Genomic DNA, 18,606 nt, shown 5'->3' on the forward strand with positions numbered 1-18,606 from the left:
ATCAATTTCATGACCTTTTGTTTATATACATGGAATTAAATATGGGATTGATATCTTTTCTGCAGCCAGACATAATTTCTCATTAAGCACAGAGTGGATCAAGATGGATGTAATGCTGTATCTATGTTTCAGTTATGCAAATTAGTAGCCATACTCTTGAAGTAGCTCTTGAAGCATGAAAAGGAGGAAAGGAAAGAAAGGGAAAAAATAAATGTGGCAGTACCTTTAAGATTGTTTTTCTTATTTTAGCAAGGGCTTCCTTCCACTTCTTCAGATACACTATCAAGTGGTATTAAGGACTCCGGTATAAAGCATGTATGTATACAGTAGGCTAGGTTGATTTTTTTAAAAATGGTTCAAAACTCGTTTCAGATGAAGGGGGTGCTGGTGGTTCGATTCTAAAGTCAATTCCAATTTTCACAGAAAAAAAATTCAAAACTTTTCAAAACTTTTGAGACTTCCGAATTCTTTTGTTAATGCTTTGAAAGTGTTATTTCCTGATTCATTGGTTGGTCTTTACTTTGAAAGTAGTTTTTTTTTTTACTCCAGAAGTGGGGAAATGCAAGTGGAGGAAATTCCTTCCTTCTCTGGTTTAAAACTGGCTTCTCTGGCTTGAGCTGAGGCCAGGGACCAGAAGCAGGGAAAAGCTGAATCATTTCCGACTCACTTCCTGAGTCATAACAAAAATGGTGGGAAAAGCTTCAGAAGGGCAAAGGGACTTCCGGTTTTTAAAAAAGCTTCGATGTCGCTTCATAAAGGTAATTTTAACGAAATTATTATGAGCAACGAGTTATCCCTCCTCCGGACACATTCCAGCTTGTCAACATCTCCCTTCAAAAGCCAATGGGATTTTGGCATGCATCAGTAGGAGTATAGTGTCGAGATCCAGGGAAGTCATACTACCCCTCTATTCTGCCTTGGTTAGACCACACCTGGAATATTGTGTCACAATTCAAGAGAGATATTGACAAGCTGGAATGTGTCCAGAGGAGGACAACTAAAATGATCAAGGGTCTGGAGAACAAGCCTCATGAGGAGCGGCTTAAAGAGCTGGGCATGTTTAGCCTGAAGAAGAGAAGGATGAGAAGAGACATGATAGCCATGTATAAATATGTGAGGGGAAGTCATAGGGAGAAGGGAGCAAGCTTCTTTTCTGCTGCCCTGGAACAATGGCTTCAAACTACAAGAAAGGAGATTCCATCTGAAAATTAGAAAGAACTTCCTGGCTGTGAGAGCCGTTCAGCAGTGGAACTTTCTGCCCAGGAGTGTGGTGGAGGCTCCTTCTTTGGAAGCTTTTAAACAGAGGCTGGATGGCCATCTGTCGGGGGTGATTTGAATGCAATGTTCCTGCTTCTTGGCAGGGTGTTGGACTGGATGGCCCATGAGGTCTCTTCCAACTCTATGTTTCTATGATTCCATGTGGTGCCCAGAATTGGACACAGTATTCCTGGTGTGGTCTGACCAAGGCAGAATAGAGGGGTAGCATGACTTCCCTGGATGTAGACACTATACTGTTCACAATCTAGCATCCCTGTTCTGATGAGTTAGAACTCATGGGTTCTTGTGGGTTTTTTTTTACCTACAACAGTTAGGTTAGAACTCTTGTCTGCCACTAATCTGGTTGTTTAAGTTAGCTTGTCTGGTTGTTTAAGTTAGAGCTCTTGTCTACCACTAATCCCATGGTTTTCCCTTGGATTCATAATTTCTGACAAATTATCAGTCTATTTCCATGTTTCTCACATTTCAGTTCCCTTCACGTTCCCAAAGGTCAGTTCCTCTAAAATGACCTATAAAGGACAGGTAATAAAGGAGGAAACGAAGCGTTGCCGACATCAGTGCTCTTAATGGCCTGCTTTTTCTTCTCAAATATGGGTCTAGAATACTTCATAATGAGGGAATAGTGTGGGAAAACTTACTGTTCAAGAAACTTAACTTTTCGACTTTAGCTTCATTAAGCAAGCTATTTGTATTACATTCAAGCTGTAAAATATTGTGAATAAATGACTGAATAATAAGATGAAAGTGTTGAGCATTTCCCCTCTTTTGTGCTATGTTCCTGCTTTTAAAAGCACTTTAAAAAGAGAAAGGGCAATCAAAGCTCTGTTGCATATGGCCAGAGTATAAAAGGTAACTTGTTGCCTTAGGGATTATTCTTTGGTTCAGATCTTGACTGTTTTATCTATGCATAATTATTGCAACTATTTGAAAGGTCTAGCGAGGCTTGATGATTGACCTCAAGATAATGTTCCACACTAACATAATGTCATACTATTATAAAAATTATAATGCATTAACAGGACTATTAATGGATGGGTCAGGTGGATAAATATTAAGCATTTTTCCAACTGAAAATTACAGAGTTTTAAAAGCAGCAATTGTTTTAGATATCACAGTCCTCTTATTAATCACATGGGTGGCTTTCAGTATTACCAATGAACCCAGACTGAATAGACAATGTTTTGACAGTCACTTACTTAAAACCAGCAGATGAGAAACACAGTGCTTTGTGTCAACATTTAAGCTGGAGGTCAGCCACATTGTTCCATAGACAGGAGAGTAGCCTTAGATAGCTGGTATCTCCCTTGGCCGCCTACCGCTCTTGAGCTTTAATAAATGCAAAGAGGGAGAGATAAAGGGGGAAAAAATATCAGGCACACTGCAGTTAACAAAGCTTCTTAGAAAGAAGCCTCTTTTTGCAAAGTCTGTCTCACCAGTATCCCACTGAAAACTATTCTGTATATTTTGCTATCAAGGAAATCATAACGCTGTTGAAAGAAAATCATCCCTCAATGCATTTTGGAAGTAGCTAGTAGTCTCTAGAAGGTTCAAAATGTTTTTGTCACTTGCATTCGTGGTTGTTTAATTTCAGATGTGCATATTACTAGAATAATAATAATAATAATAATAATAATAATAATAATAATAATAATGTTGAAGGTTTTAATGGCCGGAATCACTGGGTTGTTGTAGGTTTCATTCAGGCATGTAATCACCTCTCAACAAAAAATTACTCCAGGCACTGCCAGGCAATCAAATGCTAATCAAGGTGGTCAGTTGGAACATTCACACCTAGCTCCAACAGACAATAGTCCTTTGTCCGACCCTGGTCATTCCATAGATATATAAACACTTTTTCCTAGTTCCAACAGACCTCACTACCTCTGAGGATGCTTGCCACAGATGCAGGCGAAATGTCAGGAGAAAATGCCTCTAGAACATGGCCATATAGCCCGAAAAAACCTACAACAACCCAACGGGATTGTGGCGCAGCTGGCTGAGTGTCAGCTGCATTAAGATCACTCTGACCCAAAAGGTCATGAGTTTGAAGCCAGTCCAGGTTGGAGTGGGTATCCAACCAATTGTGTAGCCTGTTGTCGACCTTTGCAACCCGAAAGACAGTTGCATCTGTCAAGTAGGAAAATTAGGTACCACCTTAAAGTGTGGGGAGGTTAAATTAACTAATTTATGAGGCCATAAAAAAGACTCCAGCAAAGCACTCCAGCAAAGAAACATGCGGGGAATGCGGAAGTACTTCATCAGTGTCGCAGATGGACGATGAAAGCGACAGCTCCCCTGGCGGCCAGAAAAAGTTAAATAGCCTCTGTGTATGTCTGTATATGTTGTATGTCAAAATTGGCATTGAATGTTTGCCATATATGTGTACACTGTAATCCTCCCTGAGTCCCCTGCGGGGTGAGAAGGGCAGAATATAAATGCTGTAAATAAATACATTAATAATAATAATAATAATAACAATAATAATAACACTTTATTTATATTCTGCCTTTCTCCCCAAGGGGACTCAGTGCAGATTACAGTATATATAAGTAAACACAGGCAAACATTCAATGCCTTATTACAATGATATACAATGAGACACAAACACACAGACAAAGGCAAAGGCTTCTCCAGAATTCTGCCGGAGGAAGAAACCAGATTTAAAGTGGACTCATTCTCTTGTGTGATGAAATAGCTAGTGTGTGTTTATTTTAATATTTTTAAAAAGAAGCAATTGATCACAGAATGACACAAAATCTGGAGAAAATAATGTCAGAATACACCCCCTCCCCCAATGCTTCAGTATACCCTCTATAAGTAGGTTTTTATAAAGAATCAGAAAATGTTATTTATTGCTACAGTAAGGTAGTTCTGGATGATTCTGCAAAGCCCGTTAAGCAATTGTGTGGTTAAAATGTGATTGTTCCCAGGTTCTAGCCCACACAAACACACCCCAAAAGTGTGTGCTTTTCTAGGGGGGGTGTCCACATGCAGTGCCAGGCTTTTCAGCAGAGCACAGAATACAAAAGATACCCCCTTTAAAAGCCTTTTATAAAGGAAAATAAGTCACCCAGCCTCCATTTTCCCTTCTCCAGAGCTCTCCTGGGTCATATCAATGACATGCCAAGAGAAAGGGGGAGTGGGCAAGAGCAATTTTCCTCCCCCCCCCTCCCCTTCTCTTGGTGTGTCATTGGTATGAGCCAGGAGAACTCCAGAGAAGGGAAAAAGGCGGTCTGGAGAGTTAGTTTCCTTTTTAAAGGCTTTTAAAGGGGATTTTGGGAGAGGAGCTGTTTTGGATGCCCAAGAAACCTGAGACAGATGTGTAGATGGGCTCTGGAAGATGCCCATCTACACATCATGATCCCCTGTTTTATCTACACAGTTCCTGCTCCTAGAAAGACACAGGTCTTCTGAAAGACCTAAGTCTTTCCAGTAGACAAACTATGTCGGCACAAAGCAGGGTTTTCCTGCTTTGTGCTGAAAGCATTCATTTTTCCCTGGAGTGTCTGAACGCCCCAGGGGGAAACGCAGCAGGGCGTGGATTATAGGTGCTTTCTGGGTACATCCTTTGTCATCATTCCCTGAATCACTTTTGAACTGTGACTTTGGTATGGCCTAGTTACCAAAAATGCAACAAGGTATAGGTCATTGATGTCCTGTAATTTTTGAAGTGAAACCTCTGATACAATTTATTGTCGAAGGCTTTCATGGCTGGAATCACTGGGTTGCTGCAAGTTTTTTGGGCTGTATGGCTTCTGGAACATGGTCATACAGCCCGAAAAACTCACAGCAACCCAACCTCTGATACATTTTCCAAAAAAATCTAATGGATTTTCTTTTTCTATCATTTCTGGTGTTGGTGCATATGATTTTGCTAAGGGTTTAGCTCAGGTGCAAAAGGTACTGGACAGTGGCATTAATTGAAACCAGTGGTTCCCAACCTGTGGGCTGCAGCCTTGCAGTGGGCCACGAGAACAAAAATCCGGTCCGCGAACTTCCTTCCTCTTTATTTTATTTTATTTTTGCAGAACTAACTGGCCTCACCCCTTTTGCTACTAATGTTGGAGAGTGGTCCCTGGTCAAAGTGGGCTCTGGTCCACAAAAGGGTTGAGAACCACTGATTTAAGTACACAATCCCAGGCTATGCAGGTCCGGCAGGGAGTTAATCTCCTCGATTAGGCCATTATATAACAAAAACTGATTTTAAAAGACCAGTGTAAGGGTTTTTTGGTTGGTTGTTTTTTTGTATGCTTTTGCCTCCCTCGCAGTTCTCCCTCGCAGGTCCTGTCTATTAGTTGTGGCTCTTGATTTCACTCCTTCAGCTCAAAGCTGAGACTTTTTGTCAGAGAAAGTGAGATTTTGCTGCTTAAGAGGCCCCACGCTGCGGAGAGGATTTCTTTGATCCCTGAGCAGTGAGCACACTTATAGGAGTGTTTTAACAAGCATTTAAGGATTTACTGAGGAAAGTTGAAGGGGGACTAATTCTAAGTACTAAATGGACTTTATTAAGAAAAGTCCCTGGTGTTTTGTTTTTAAGTTGTTTGCTTGTTTATAATATCCTGAGTCTTCATGTTCAAGTTTTATGGAAGGCTTGCATCTGAACTGTTTCTGGACTGAAGGTGCTGTGAAAGTCTGCATGTAGCCAAATGAATGATGGGTGGGATTGGAGCAGCAGAAGAGCCTGTGTGCATATGCATGGAAGACAGCATGTTTGAAACCATAAGAACTTGAGAGTAATAAGAAAAAATGGTGTCTGAGCTGGTCTCTGGGGACTGTTCATACAACCAATTTCTGTATAAACAGATCACAGATGGCACAATTAAAACGTAAGAAGGGGGCTTCACCTGAATTCACAATAATGCAAATTGCTCAGAAACAATTTGTGTATGACCAGATCGTAGATGGCAGGGTTAAACGAAAGAAGGTGGCTTCACCTGAATCCATAGGAATGCAAATTTCTCAAGAGGCATAATGTGAGGGAAATTGATTAGATGTCTTAGAATTGTCATTAGAATGTGAATTGATGGAGTCTCAAGCGAAAGATGATTTATTATTTATTTATTTTGGGCTTTTATATCCCGTCCTATCTCAACCTCTGAAGAGGGACTCAGGACGGCTAACAAATCGGCACCTCATGGCGACCACATCAGAAAAACATAAATGTACAATTTAACAACAGTATAATAACAACATGGGGGAACAGTGAGCAGGGTCTTCCCATATGATCCCTAGGGCCCTAGGTGGATCGTAGCGGGAGATACGTTCGGACAAGTAAACTGGGCCAGAACCAAAAGTTAGATCGATAGGATTGATAGGATTTGAATTGCGACTTAGGTGTCAATGAAAGTGAGCTTCAGTCTGAATGAATTGCTCTGGGGGAAAAGGAGAACAAAAGGCTTCTGATGGCAAAACATAGTCTTCTGCACATCTATAGGTTGTTGTTACAGGATTAACCCTACCCTACCACCATGAAATTAATGGAAATGATGGTTCCTTCTCAGGTGAAACATCTGAGGAATGTTGAGCAAGGACAACATACTTTTTTAAAGACTAATGAAAAAAATCTAGTAGAAACCTATCCCTGTGATAGGCTTCTACTAGAAACAATCCTAAATAATAAACTTTAAATAATATTTTAGATAATAATAAAATATTTGTAGTGATGCAGACTGTTGTAATATTCCAAAGTTATGGAGATGACTTATTATTGCTGTTATTATATCATGTGAAATCTGCAACAAAAGGCAGCTGTATCTTTGCTTCCTAAGTGGATGATTCATCTTGTTGAAGATTTAAACCAGGCATTCTCTCAAAACAGGATATTCTGCTGTGATCCTCATTTTTGCTGTTTACGTATTTCTTTTCTAAGTGACAGTAAATGTTCTGTGGCTAGCTACACAAAATCATCTGAGATTGGTTTTTTATTTTTTGTTTTGTTTTTGGAAGTGGATTTTTCTGGGGGATACTACAAATCTGAGAGGTCTACAGAACATGCTGAGTGAGACCTTGGTCCTATTTCTTAGTAGCGGTTGAGTTCCCTTATGGAAAATGCTTGTGACCAGAAGTGTTCTGCATTTCAGATTATTATTATTATTATTATTATTATTATTATTATTATTATTATTGGATTTTGGAATACTTGCTTGAACTGTCCCTAATGAGATATCTTGGAGATGAGACTCAAATCTGAACACAAAATTCATATATATTTCATATATAGTTCATACACATAACATGATGGTAATTTTATACACAATATTTTAAATGATTTTGTCATGTAACAAAATCTGTGTTAAATGACTCATCAAAGATGTCACTATCTTGGCCACCCATGTGGACAATTTTGGACTTTGGAGTATTTTGGATTTCAGGATTCCAGATGGAGGGGTGTTTTGTTGTCCCATTGCACCCATACATCTGTTGCTATTCATACTTTAAGGTTAACAATAAAGAAAGAGTTTATTGTGTTCCATCATCATCTTCCTCATCTCAATTTGAAATAATCTTAATCACTAGTTGTGGTGATAAGAGGATGATGGTATGATGATGGTAGTGGTTAGGGTAAGGATGTGAATGACAGAGGAGGAGCAGGCAGGAGGGAGTTAGAGTTTGGCTTATAATGATGATGTGACAACATTCCAGCAATGCAGAACAGTATGGCCCCATATTTGTATGGTATACATTTCAAGATTTCCTGTGGATATCTGAAACCATAGGTAATAGGGAGCCCTACATTTTGATTATAATTGGGTTAGAAGCATATCATAGGAGCACTTGAGGACCTAGAGAATCCCACAAACACTTCCATTTGCGGGCTGCTCTAGATCCTCCAGTACTATTCTGTGGTATGCTTGGGCCAGAAGAATGCTATAGGACTGCATTGGAGAACCTGGAATTTCCCACAAAGACTACTGGAGGTAATATATTTTTGAATGTGGACAAATGAAACCATGGATATTGAGTCTATGGTTAAGGGGGGTCATACTGTATTAAACTATGACACATCCTATGATGCACAGCCACTTCCAGTGGCTGCCCATGGGAATATTTCTTGCCAGTATGTGCAAACAGATGAGGTTCCATTTTCAGAAAGCAGGAAGAAGCATGAAGAAGGTGGGGAAAAATGTGGGATGGCTGCCATCCCCAAAGATGGATCTTGCTGGGAGAAATGCTTCCCAATGCTTTTCCCTGCTTCCCTATAAGCTGTATTTGTAAGCCAGGCTTGTAATATATTAGACCAGTTGTTCTTGTCATATTTAGCATGTCTCTTTATATCTAGGCAATATTTTATTGCATTGGAGCAGCAGTTTGGTAATATGTAAATCAATGCCTACACTTGCTTATTTATTGTTGATTACTAAAGGGATTTGTGTTGCTTTATCAAGTGGCTTCAGGATGATAGTTACAGCTTTTCTTTCTGTCATTGACTGACATTCTGCTCATTTGGCATACTTTTAGGCTTTGTTTCGAATTCTTTTTGTTTCTTTTAAAAACTGAACTTAAAAAAAACCTCAACTAATGTCTAGTGCAGTTCATAAAGTTAATACATTTTGGTGCATTCAATGGTATCTTCTCATGATGTGGGCTGTGATGTTAAAAGTGGATGTATCCAATTCCTTACCCATCTCTCAGTTTGTTTCTACTGTTACTCACATTTTGGGATTCTCTTTCCTATTTTTTTTACAAAAACCTTTGTAAAAGGGAAATCATTAGATCACGAAGACGTGCTATCTTTCTAGAGAGCAGACTAATAATTTAGTTCACGATGCCACTGCTTCACCATGATCCTTCCCTGACTTCTTATCTTGGAATTTCTTCTCCATTGCAGGGGTCCTTTTCAATTTTCTTTGTAGCAAATTGAAAAGGATCACTAGTGATAGGTTGTTTGGTCATCTAGCAGTCTTATTACAGGTTAAACAACAACAACATAAGGGAAGTGGTGGGGGGATGCAAACATAGTTGGAAGGGAAAAGGCTGCAGTGGTGGTACGGTGAAACAACAGTTAGGACAATGACTACGCTAGATAACAGTACAACCCAGGGGAAATCTATACTGGCTGATAAAGACAGGTTCGGTCAAAGCATTTATACCCTAAACTGACTCGGGAGGCAGCCAGATCACCAAGTAGAATGCCACACCAAGACCCCACTGGAGACCCCACTGGCCCATTACTTTACCTTCTGTGTCACAATCATCACCCCTAGCTCCATGCAAGCACCTGGCCATTGCCCATCTTTCCTATGCAGAAGGAGTACACATAGAACCAAATAGAAGGAAGGGAAATAAACTCCTTCCCTCTTGTTGATCATACAAGTGTTCCACTCTCAAATCACAAACATGACTGCCACAGCCAGGCACTCACAAGGGGCTCTGGGCAAGCTCAAAGTGGTGGCAGCAACACTGGGGACTTCATCAGATTGACAAAATTGCCCATTCTGTGACACTTGTACCTCTCTTCAGGCATGGAGCCCACAGGATCTCATCACATGATGTCGATCTACTCCTGGTGGGGCTCCATGCCCGAAGAGAGGTACAAGCATTGCAAGAGGCAGTGTCAGCAACATGGGGAGCTTCCCATGTTATATAGACAAGAACGGGGGGAAGCTGGGCAGTGACACTTTCCCCTGTGGGATGAGATGGGGGGAAGGCAGGTGAGGCAGGGTGTGGGGCACCAGCATTTCCTGCTGCCCTGTGGATTCACCACAGAGGCTGATGAATCACCCTGTTGTCCAACATCAATCTGATGCGATCCTAGGACATGCATGATATTTATTTGGATAACAGATCAGTCTGAATCAGAATTGATCCCGCTATCCAGACTGCCAAGAAGCCCTGGGGTATGGCAAAGTTTCCAAGAAACTCAAGTATTCTCTGACTTTGCCTAAAGTGGGAAAAAGTTGGACTAAAGCAATCCTGCAATACTTACTGGACATATCCCATGTACATTGTGGGGACAGATAGCAAGAATATAAGGCAAGCTCACTTTTTCTTGCCCATGTAGACCCATTCCTACTGATCTACCTCTCTTATTACTGAGAAAAGCAAGTGGGTATCAGAGAAAAGTAAGGAAAGGGTGGGGATTCCAAGATGGAAGAGGAAGTAAAATTGGGTAGGAGCAAAGGAATTGGAGGTATCCACATTTAACATCACAATTTATATCATGAACAAAATATCAGTCAGTCATCTGCCAAAATGTCCTGCTCTTGTGAACCACACTAGTTGAGGTGTAAAAGCCAAGCCAAGAGGAAAATATATCAGTATTTGGACAAGAAACCAAAAAAATGTGACTTTGAATTGCAAATAATGCTTTGCAATAAATAACCCTATCTGAAACAACCCTGTGCTTAGCGTAAAAGTGAAATTCTTCCCACACTCTTGTAATCATTCTGTGGTCTGGCAATGTGTGGAATGATATCACTGCTGACATATCGTGTGACAAATTAAAGTTGGTGTGAGTTTGCCAGAGATCTTAGCAGCAACACAGCCCCCACCCCAAGTAGAAATCTTTGTGCAAATATAGGAATCTTATTTCTGCCCTTGACTTAGCTTTGTAGTGTGTTCATCAGGGCATTTCAACAAGGTCATGATAAGTTGGAGTTGACTTGAAAGCACCTAACAAGAACACCACATTTTTCATACCAGTTCTGCAGCAATATAACTCACCACTACCTTAAATCATCTTGCGAGCCGAGGTCAGAAAGAACACATGTGTGTGTGTGTTCGTGGTCTGGTTGGGTGCCTTCAGATTGTTTCTGACTTATGGGGACCCTAAAGGACTTTCTTAGCGAGAATTTTGAGAGTGGTTTGCGTTTGCCTCTCTCTGAGACTGAGAGTGTCTTGCCCAGTGGCATTCCTGGTCTCCAGAGTTATAGACCAATGCTCAAACCACTGCGCCCTGCTGTCTCTTCTGGCTCTCGGAAGAAATGCCTAGGCTTGCAATTCTTTCCTACCAGCATCTGCAGTTTCCAGTGGGTAGATCTGAAGTCGATCTGTCAAAGCTAAAAGCCACCCACCTTGCTTGCGCAGATGCCTGCGTCAGAACTCCTGTTCTGCGCTCCAGCCCACTGTCAAGGGCACAGATGAAGGAAAATTTAAAAACAGAAGCATCATGCCAAGACAGAGCGTGACAGGGAGCCAATATAAATGTGAAGACCTCCGCAGTAGGATAAAGGGATTGTTGTGACAGAAAGGAGTAATGAGAACAATCACAGCAGAAAGGGTGGGAGATAGGTATATCTCTTTGTGTGTAGCAATCAACACAAGACCTGGAGGCTGCAGAGCAGTTTGAGTTGGAGCGGAGAATAACATTTGATTTGGAAACACTCATTTTGAGCCTGCAGATAACGGCTGATAGAGAAACAAGAGTGCTTCGAGGGGCTGAGGTTGAGAAGGAGAAACAGCTTCCAATACCTGGATATGTGCATAAATATCTATATTTTTAAAAGCCTGACCAAAATAAGGCTTGCTAAATTAAGGATACCAGGCAGAGCCATGAGTTTTATATAACCATTGACATGGCTGTTTATTTAAAAGTCACTGCTTACCTTGGCGACTTCAGCGGCCCATGCTGCTCCCTAGCTCCAGAACTTGTGCCAGAATACAGAAATCTTAATTTAAAGTATGTAGTTAGCCCCCAATCCCCACTCCTGCTGAGCCATAAAGTGAAGTGTCAGATGGAGAGCTGTGACAGCAAAAACATCCCGTGCTCTGGACAAAGCTAGCCTTTTGCATGGATGGGAGACAGCTCAGCTTTGCCCCATCCTTAATTCACCTAGCAGTGCTAGGCTAGTAGAGCCCACACTGAGGAACTAATACCTTCTTTCAGGGGAATACTTTGAGCCAGATTGTGGGAAAGATCATTTTTTATCATTTTTTAAAGATTATAGCACTTTGAAGCCACCAGTCAGCATGCCTACTATTTTGTTGTTGTTGTTTTTAAAAAGTTACCTGTCTAAGGGCTACTTGGGGCACAGCGTTTTCTTTTTCTTTTTGGAAACTGGGTCTTGCATATGAGTGTCAGGTCTTAATTCTCTCAAATTCCAAGAGCCTCATCTTTTACTATTTGAGTGACTCTTCTTTGAGACATCCTGGCAAGGCATAATATTGGCATTATTACATTTGACACAGATGCAACCAGGTTCTTTTTGCTGGAGTGGTGGCAGACATTCTCTCCTTTGCACCAGGCAGTGAATTCTGACTGAAGGGACTAAACTTATTCTTAAAATTTATTATTTGTAATCAGAGCTGGTTGAGACCGTACATTTGGCTCTCTTGCTCTCCTTTTATTTTCACAAAACTCCACATATTAGGATAGACTGAAGGATAACAATAGATCCAAGATGACTCTGGCTGGACCTACACTGCCATATAACCCAGTTTCTGAATACAGATTATCTGCTTTGAACTGGATTATATGAGTCTACACTGCCATATAATCCAGTTAAAATCAGATAATCAGGATTCGGAAACTGGATTATATGGCAGTGTAGATGGGGCCTTAGTGAGGTTTCTGGCTGAATGAGAAACCCTGTGATCTCTGTTACCTGGTTCCAGCTTTTGGTCCCATCCCTGGTAGGGAGGCCACAAAGAGAGTGGGTCCCTCTTCCTTTATCTTGTTTGTAGATAAAGGGAGCAAACAACACTTTTGTCTTTCTGCCTAGTCTGGGCTACAGAGTTGTGACTTTCTTCCTGCCAAACTACTGGAGAATGAAGAGTTGGGTAATAATCTTTATTAGGATCATTTAAATGTCTCATCTGCAGCTGCCTTTTTCCTGATGTTATGTAGAGCAGGTCAGGGTGAAAGGCAACCATCACTTCCGATTTCACACCTAGTGGTTGGTACACAAGTGTATCTTTGGATCCAGATGTTTTTGGAAAATGGGCCTCTGACACCCCTGGATTGCCCTCCCCTGTACTGCAAGACAGTAAAATAAAATATCATCTAGTAACTAAAAGAGACTGTTTACCTTGGGAATAAAAATGAACCTTCTCTACTGACCCAAACGTCAACAATGAGGGTAGGCTCTGACTTTTCATGAAAAAGACCACCTCTCTTAGAATGAACTGCACAGATAAAAATGTATAGGCACTAGCCAATCTCTTTGAGAGAAATGAACCCTGGGTACATCTACACTGTAGAATTAATGCAGCGTGAGCCCCCCACCCACCCATCCTACATGTTTCCAACACCCAGTCAGTCCCACTAAATAAAAAAAATTCAAGAAAATCAAGGAAAATCAAAAAGATCCATGAGAGAGGCCAAGCCAGAAACCAAGCCAAAAAAATACACTAAAGCCAGGATGCACCTATGATGCCAAATAGGTGAGGAGAAGCTGTGATCAGCTGCCACAGGGTCCTGTTATGGACAGGGAAACATGATGGCTGGACCCTTGCCGTTACGGCCACCCGGTAGAGCTGAAGAAGCCAGTTTGGCCAAAGTAAAATGGCTAAAACAGAACCATGGACAAGTCTTCTAAAACCTTTTAAAACTACATCTCTCATGAATCCGTGGCAATTCATGTGGTATCAAACTGCATTAATTCTACAGTCTCACATATGTTATTAACGTTTAAGGAAGCCACTAGATTAGTTGGTGGACACTTGCTCATGATGACCTTTGGGGATCTGAGAGCATTCTAGAGTTCTTCTATCTGTACATTTCTTCTGATAGCTTTACACTTATGATTTCTATAGAAATGAATAAAGATTTATAGAGCCATTTCTCTTTCAACATCTTGGACACAGACAGCTAACTAAAACACACTAGAGTATACCTGGTACTGAGCTTTGATGGTCCCACTTAGCTGACAGGTTTTGCAAGACCTTTTCCCTTTTCAGCAAATAAACCCCACCATTAGAGTTTCTTTGTGCTTTCATTTATGCACAAGGACAAATGATGGCCCCAAATTGTAGTCCATTCTTACTTCTGACAAGATTACACATTCCTTATGTTTGACATTAAATAAGCAAGGATGGTCTTCTCCCATTTATGTTGGCACTGTAATGGAACTTGTCTGTTTTAGCAGCTTGTATACCCAGCTTTAGTTCTAAGTGATTTAATGCAGCAGAAGTTATAAAGCCCAGAAAATTGTGGTTTACAATGGAAAATGTGACAGGCCATCAAGTATAATGACACTTACAGGCATGCTATAATGAAAGGCGGCTACACTCAGACAAGAGAACCTCTACAAGATGTTGCATTAACAGCCTCTAAATTTTCATTGTGGTGGCTGGAGATAGTACTGTGACTCTCAATAAAGTCTGTGTTGCTTCTGTTGTTAAATCCTCAGGGAATGCAAATTTAATGGACAAACGTTAAAATTTCTTTGACTTGGAAGTGCTGCTTCTCAAATTATGTTTCAAAGGCAGGGCGTGCTTTCAGAAGTTGGATCCATCCCAAAAGACCCATGGAAAACATAGTTTGAATATATATGTCATTCTTGGCTAGCCTCAGGGTAGAATCCTAACGTAATTGGATATCTCACCACCACTGGGCATGACGAAAATAAATAAGCCATACCAGTGGCTCATCTACACTGTGTGTTGGATCCTAGATATCCCCACAACATTCTGCCACTTCTAGTGGGTATGGCAGAGTAAATTAAGCAAACCAGATTGACACAGTTTAGCCCCACAGGGACTCCGGATGACTTACAAAGGGAACAAGCCCGAAAATCACAAATAAAATAAAACACATTAAAACCAGTCAAATAAAATGATAAAACAAAACACAGTCATAAACAACATCATAAAAACAATACGGCTGAGATAAAAGTCATGGCTGAGATCAGGCTCAATGAGTGCAAAAATTCTGAAAGGTGTCAATGGAAAGTACGGAGATCAAGGTACTGGGACTGGAGATAAAATGTACAGGGATTAGGGCATAGCCTAAGTAAATGACGAGGACCAATAGGAGGGTCGGGGTGGCTATAGAATTTGGCTGAAACTCCAGAGCAACCTTGTGATTTCAGTGCTGTGTGGACAGCAAGACTGGCTCCAATTTGGATTGGTCCACTGTCTACATGGGCCACAGTTGCCCTTGGGCCCAAAGCCAAATGAGCTCCTGACCATCATGGGCACCCCTTCCTTCCTGGTCATGCGGATATCTCTTCTGATGGCCAAGAGCTCTCATGGCGCTCTGTGTTCAACTTGCAGTGGCAACAGCAACATGGAAAGTAAGGTGTCTTTTCAGTGGAGCCAATGTAGTCTCAACCCAGTTGGACCTACTGGACTTTGACACACCACTGCCATGGGTTCAGGATGGTGTGTGTGGCCACTTCCAGTGTCAGTCTCTAGCATTTCTGCTCTGGACTAGCTCCAGAGTAACCACCCAGTGCAGATGAGGTTTTTCCGAAGCAGAGGCGGCTCTAGGTAATTTTCAACAGTAAGAAACTAGTATTCCCCCCTCCCCCAAAACAATCACTGATATATATTTTCTGTTAGTCGTGGGAGTTCTGTGTGCCGTATTTGGTTCAATTCCATCATTGGTGGAGTTCAGAGTGCTCTTTGATTGTAGGTGAACTATATATCCCAGTAAGTACAACTCGCATATGTCAAGGTCTATTTTCCCCCAAGAGTGCCTCAAGAGCACCCTTGGGCAAAATCAACTATACTGCAAATGCTTATTTTGCATAATGGGTTGAGCCGCCCCTGTTCTGAAGGTAACAATGACCACAGTCGCTGGGAGCTGGATACTTCTTCTTAGGATGCTTCCAAATGAAACTTCGGATGTGTAGTTGTGCTGCCATGCTTTTGGAAGTTTATCAGACATTTTGATAAATCTATCTGCAATTAACAGAATGCCCATGTTTTCTCATTTTTCGTCAACCTTTTTTTCTTGGTAATGAAAGTCTGGAAATTTAAAAAGATGTAATAGCTGCAGAATAGTGATTAGCAACAATCCTCTGTCTGGGGGTCCCCTGAGACAGATTAACACTGTCTAGTCCATTATTTTCTGCAGATAAGAACTGTTGGATAGATGAGAAGCAAGTTAAAGAAGGGGCTTTTTGATGGTGTCCCTTAACAGCCAGACTGTCTTACTATTCATGTTCACCCATTGCCTTCATCAAGGCATGTGGCCTCATGTTAAAATCATAGGGTTTAAGGAGTCACCCAAGGGTTCATGGGCATAACCATTGAAGAAGGTATCCCTATTCAGAGAGTGTGCTGTTGCCTATATGGTATCCCAAGTGTCCCAAAGAAGATCTTAAAGGACCTTTTTGGCATTACAGCTTTCCAAATCCTTCTCATAAAATATCTAATGGTAATACATTTCTAGGAGTTGCAAATAATGAAGCTGAATCAGGTCTGAGCTTGAGAAACGTACAGGTTTTAAACTAAAGATCACAGATCTGTAGAACAAGTGTTTTGTTTTTAGCAAGAATGAATTGCATGGCAAAGAGTGACATGGAACCCAAGAAAAATAGTGAATTGTATTTTTCCATTGCCAAAATTATATCAAAAGGTAGGAGTGCTTACAGAAAAGTATAGTGGGGCCCTGGGAAGGAAGGAAAGGAAAGAAAGAGTAAGGGTGTTTTTATTAAATATTCAACAATACAAAACTATTGATTTTAACTGGTCATGTTTTCAAAATAATTATTACCTTAATCTTAGTTCATTGTAGATTTGTGTGCATGGAGGTGGAGCTCAACAACCGCATCAAATGGACAGTTTTCAGCAGCATACACAGTTCCTCTGCAATTTGCAATGGAGCCTACCGGCTCTCATCCCATGATGACAAACTACTTCCAGTGGGGCTCCGTCACCAAACTGCAGAGGAACTGGCATATGGCACCACAGCAGTAACACGAGAGTCTCCCCCTGTTGCATTGGGATCAAGGGGGGGCAGGTGGTAGATGAGGTAGGAGGGAAGCAGGTCAATGGGGGGCATGGCTTGATGGATCCCCCCCCCCCCCAATTTCACTGCCTGATTCTCCTGGATCCATGGTGATTCTGGTAGCACATTTGATGAGGCTGGTGGTGTGGAAATCCATTAACATTAAAGTAGTCAAGTGAACCTGTTTTATTGGGTTGCTGGGAACTGTGAATCCCATTCAAAGTCACCTCCTAAGTATGGATGCTCTTTGCTGGTTTGTAGCTGGGAATTGCTCTTTTAGCTGTCTTTGCTTGCCAAGTTCCCTTTCTTTTATACCTTTCTGTTTGCTAGAGTAAATTGGTTAAATAAGAGCAAATGTTTACTTGGCCTAACCTGTATGCCAAAGCCTTCTTGAACACTTCTTTTATTGATATGTAGAAATGAGAGGAACATGGTCGGGGCAAATGACTCTGTGAAATGCAAATGTTTCTTTATTAGATGCTTATACCTGAATTACCTTCCCACTGTTTATTTTGTTTTCTAGTGGAATGGAGCTGTTTAGAAGACTTTTCTCCTCTGGCTGGGGAAATCATCATGGATAATCTTCAGTCTTTGAGGTGCATTATCACTGGCCTCACAATGGTAAATGGCAAAGTCATTAATTTCGATTGCCTGCTCCCCAAACACTTACAGAACATCTGCCTTTGAACTTCAGTTTCTGGAGGAGAAGAGTGAAGTGCTCTTCCTGCAGCAAGAACTGCCAGTCATTAAACACATTATGTCTGGTATTCAGCATTTAAAACCACAAAGTAATAGGCAGGCAGCACAGGATGTTAGTGCAAGAGATCAGACAAATCATGGAGTGAAAGCTGCGACACTATGGCTCATGAACTATTCTTTCTCAGCATAGTTCCAATTATTGACTTTTGGGGTCCACATATACATGCAGCTGATCCAGAGTAGCAATCCTCTAGACTGACCCCGAGGGTAAAGGCCAGGAAGAGGGTTTCAAAACCACAGAAGCTGGCCTTGAACCACTTCCAGAATCTGCAGTATCCATGGCTTGACAGCCATTGGAGAATGCGTTTCTTTTCACACTTCCCTTCCAAGATGTGCACCAGCACTCTGGAGGCATACAAAGTGGGGGGAGAGAGAAAATGCCAATTAGAAATATACAAAAATTAAACCTCATTAAACACAAGCCATTTCAAAACATTAATCCATAACAATTAAAAGCACATTCAAAGTTATTCGATGTTAAATCTTTCCCAGGAGGAAACATCGGAGAGCAACCCTGAGGGTTATGGGGCAAATTGACCCCAAATACTAAACACAAGAATATCACACCATGGAAGGCTGGCTCCTCCCAAACAATTCAAATGCCTTCCTACACCACTTTAATTTTTTTTCCCTCATATTGCGCAGTGATATAGCCTGGAAATCTCAAACTACTATTTTCACAAGATTTTAACTGATTGAATGCATCCTGATTTTACAATTACATGTAAAAACAG

The 18,606-nt window shown here is 41.2% G+C and overlaps 1 protein-coding gene across 1 annotated transcript in view; it reads left to right on the forward strand.

Moving 5' to 3' along the window:
* Window positions 1-18,606, forward strand: part of ANKFN1 (ankyrin repeat and fibronectin type III domain containing 1) — a 124,787-nt gene that overhangs the window by 35,957 nt on the left and 70,224 nt on the right. The window contains exon 7 of the mRNA XM_060763984.2: window positions 17,637-17,734. Within this exon, the coding sequence (XP_060619967.2) occupies window positions 17,637-17,734 (98 nt within the window). The remainder of the gene's footprint in view (window positions 1-17,636; window positions 17,735-18,606) is intronic.

This window comes from Anolis sagrei, chromosome 2 (assembly GCF_037176765.1).
Source record: "Anolis sagrei isolate rAnoSag1 chromosome 2, rAnoSag1.mat, whole genome shotgun sequence".
NCBI classification, from domain to species: Eukaryota; Metazoa; Chordata; class Lepidosauria; order Squamata; family Dactyloidae; genus Anolis; species Anolis sagrei.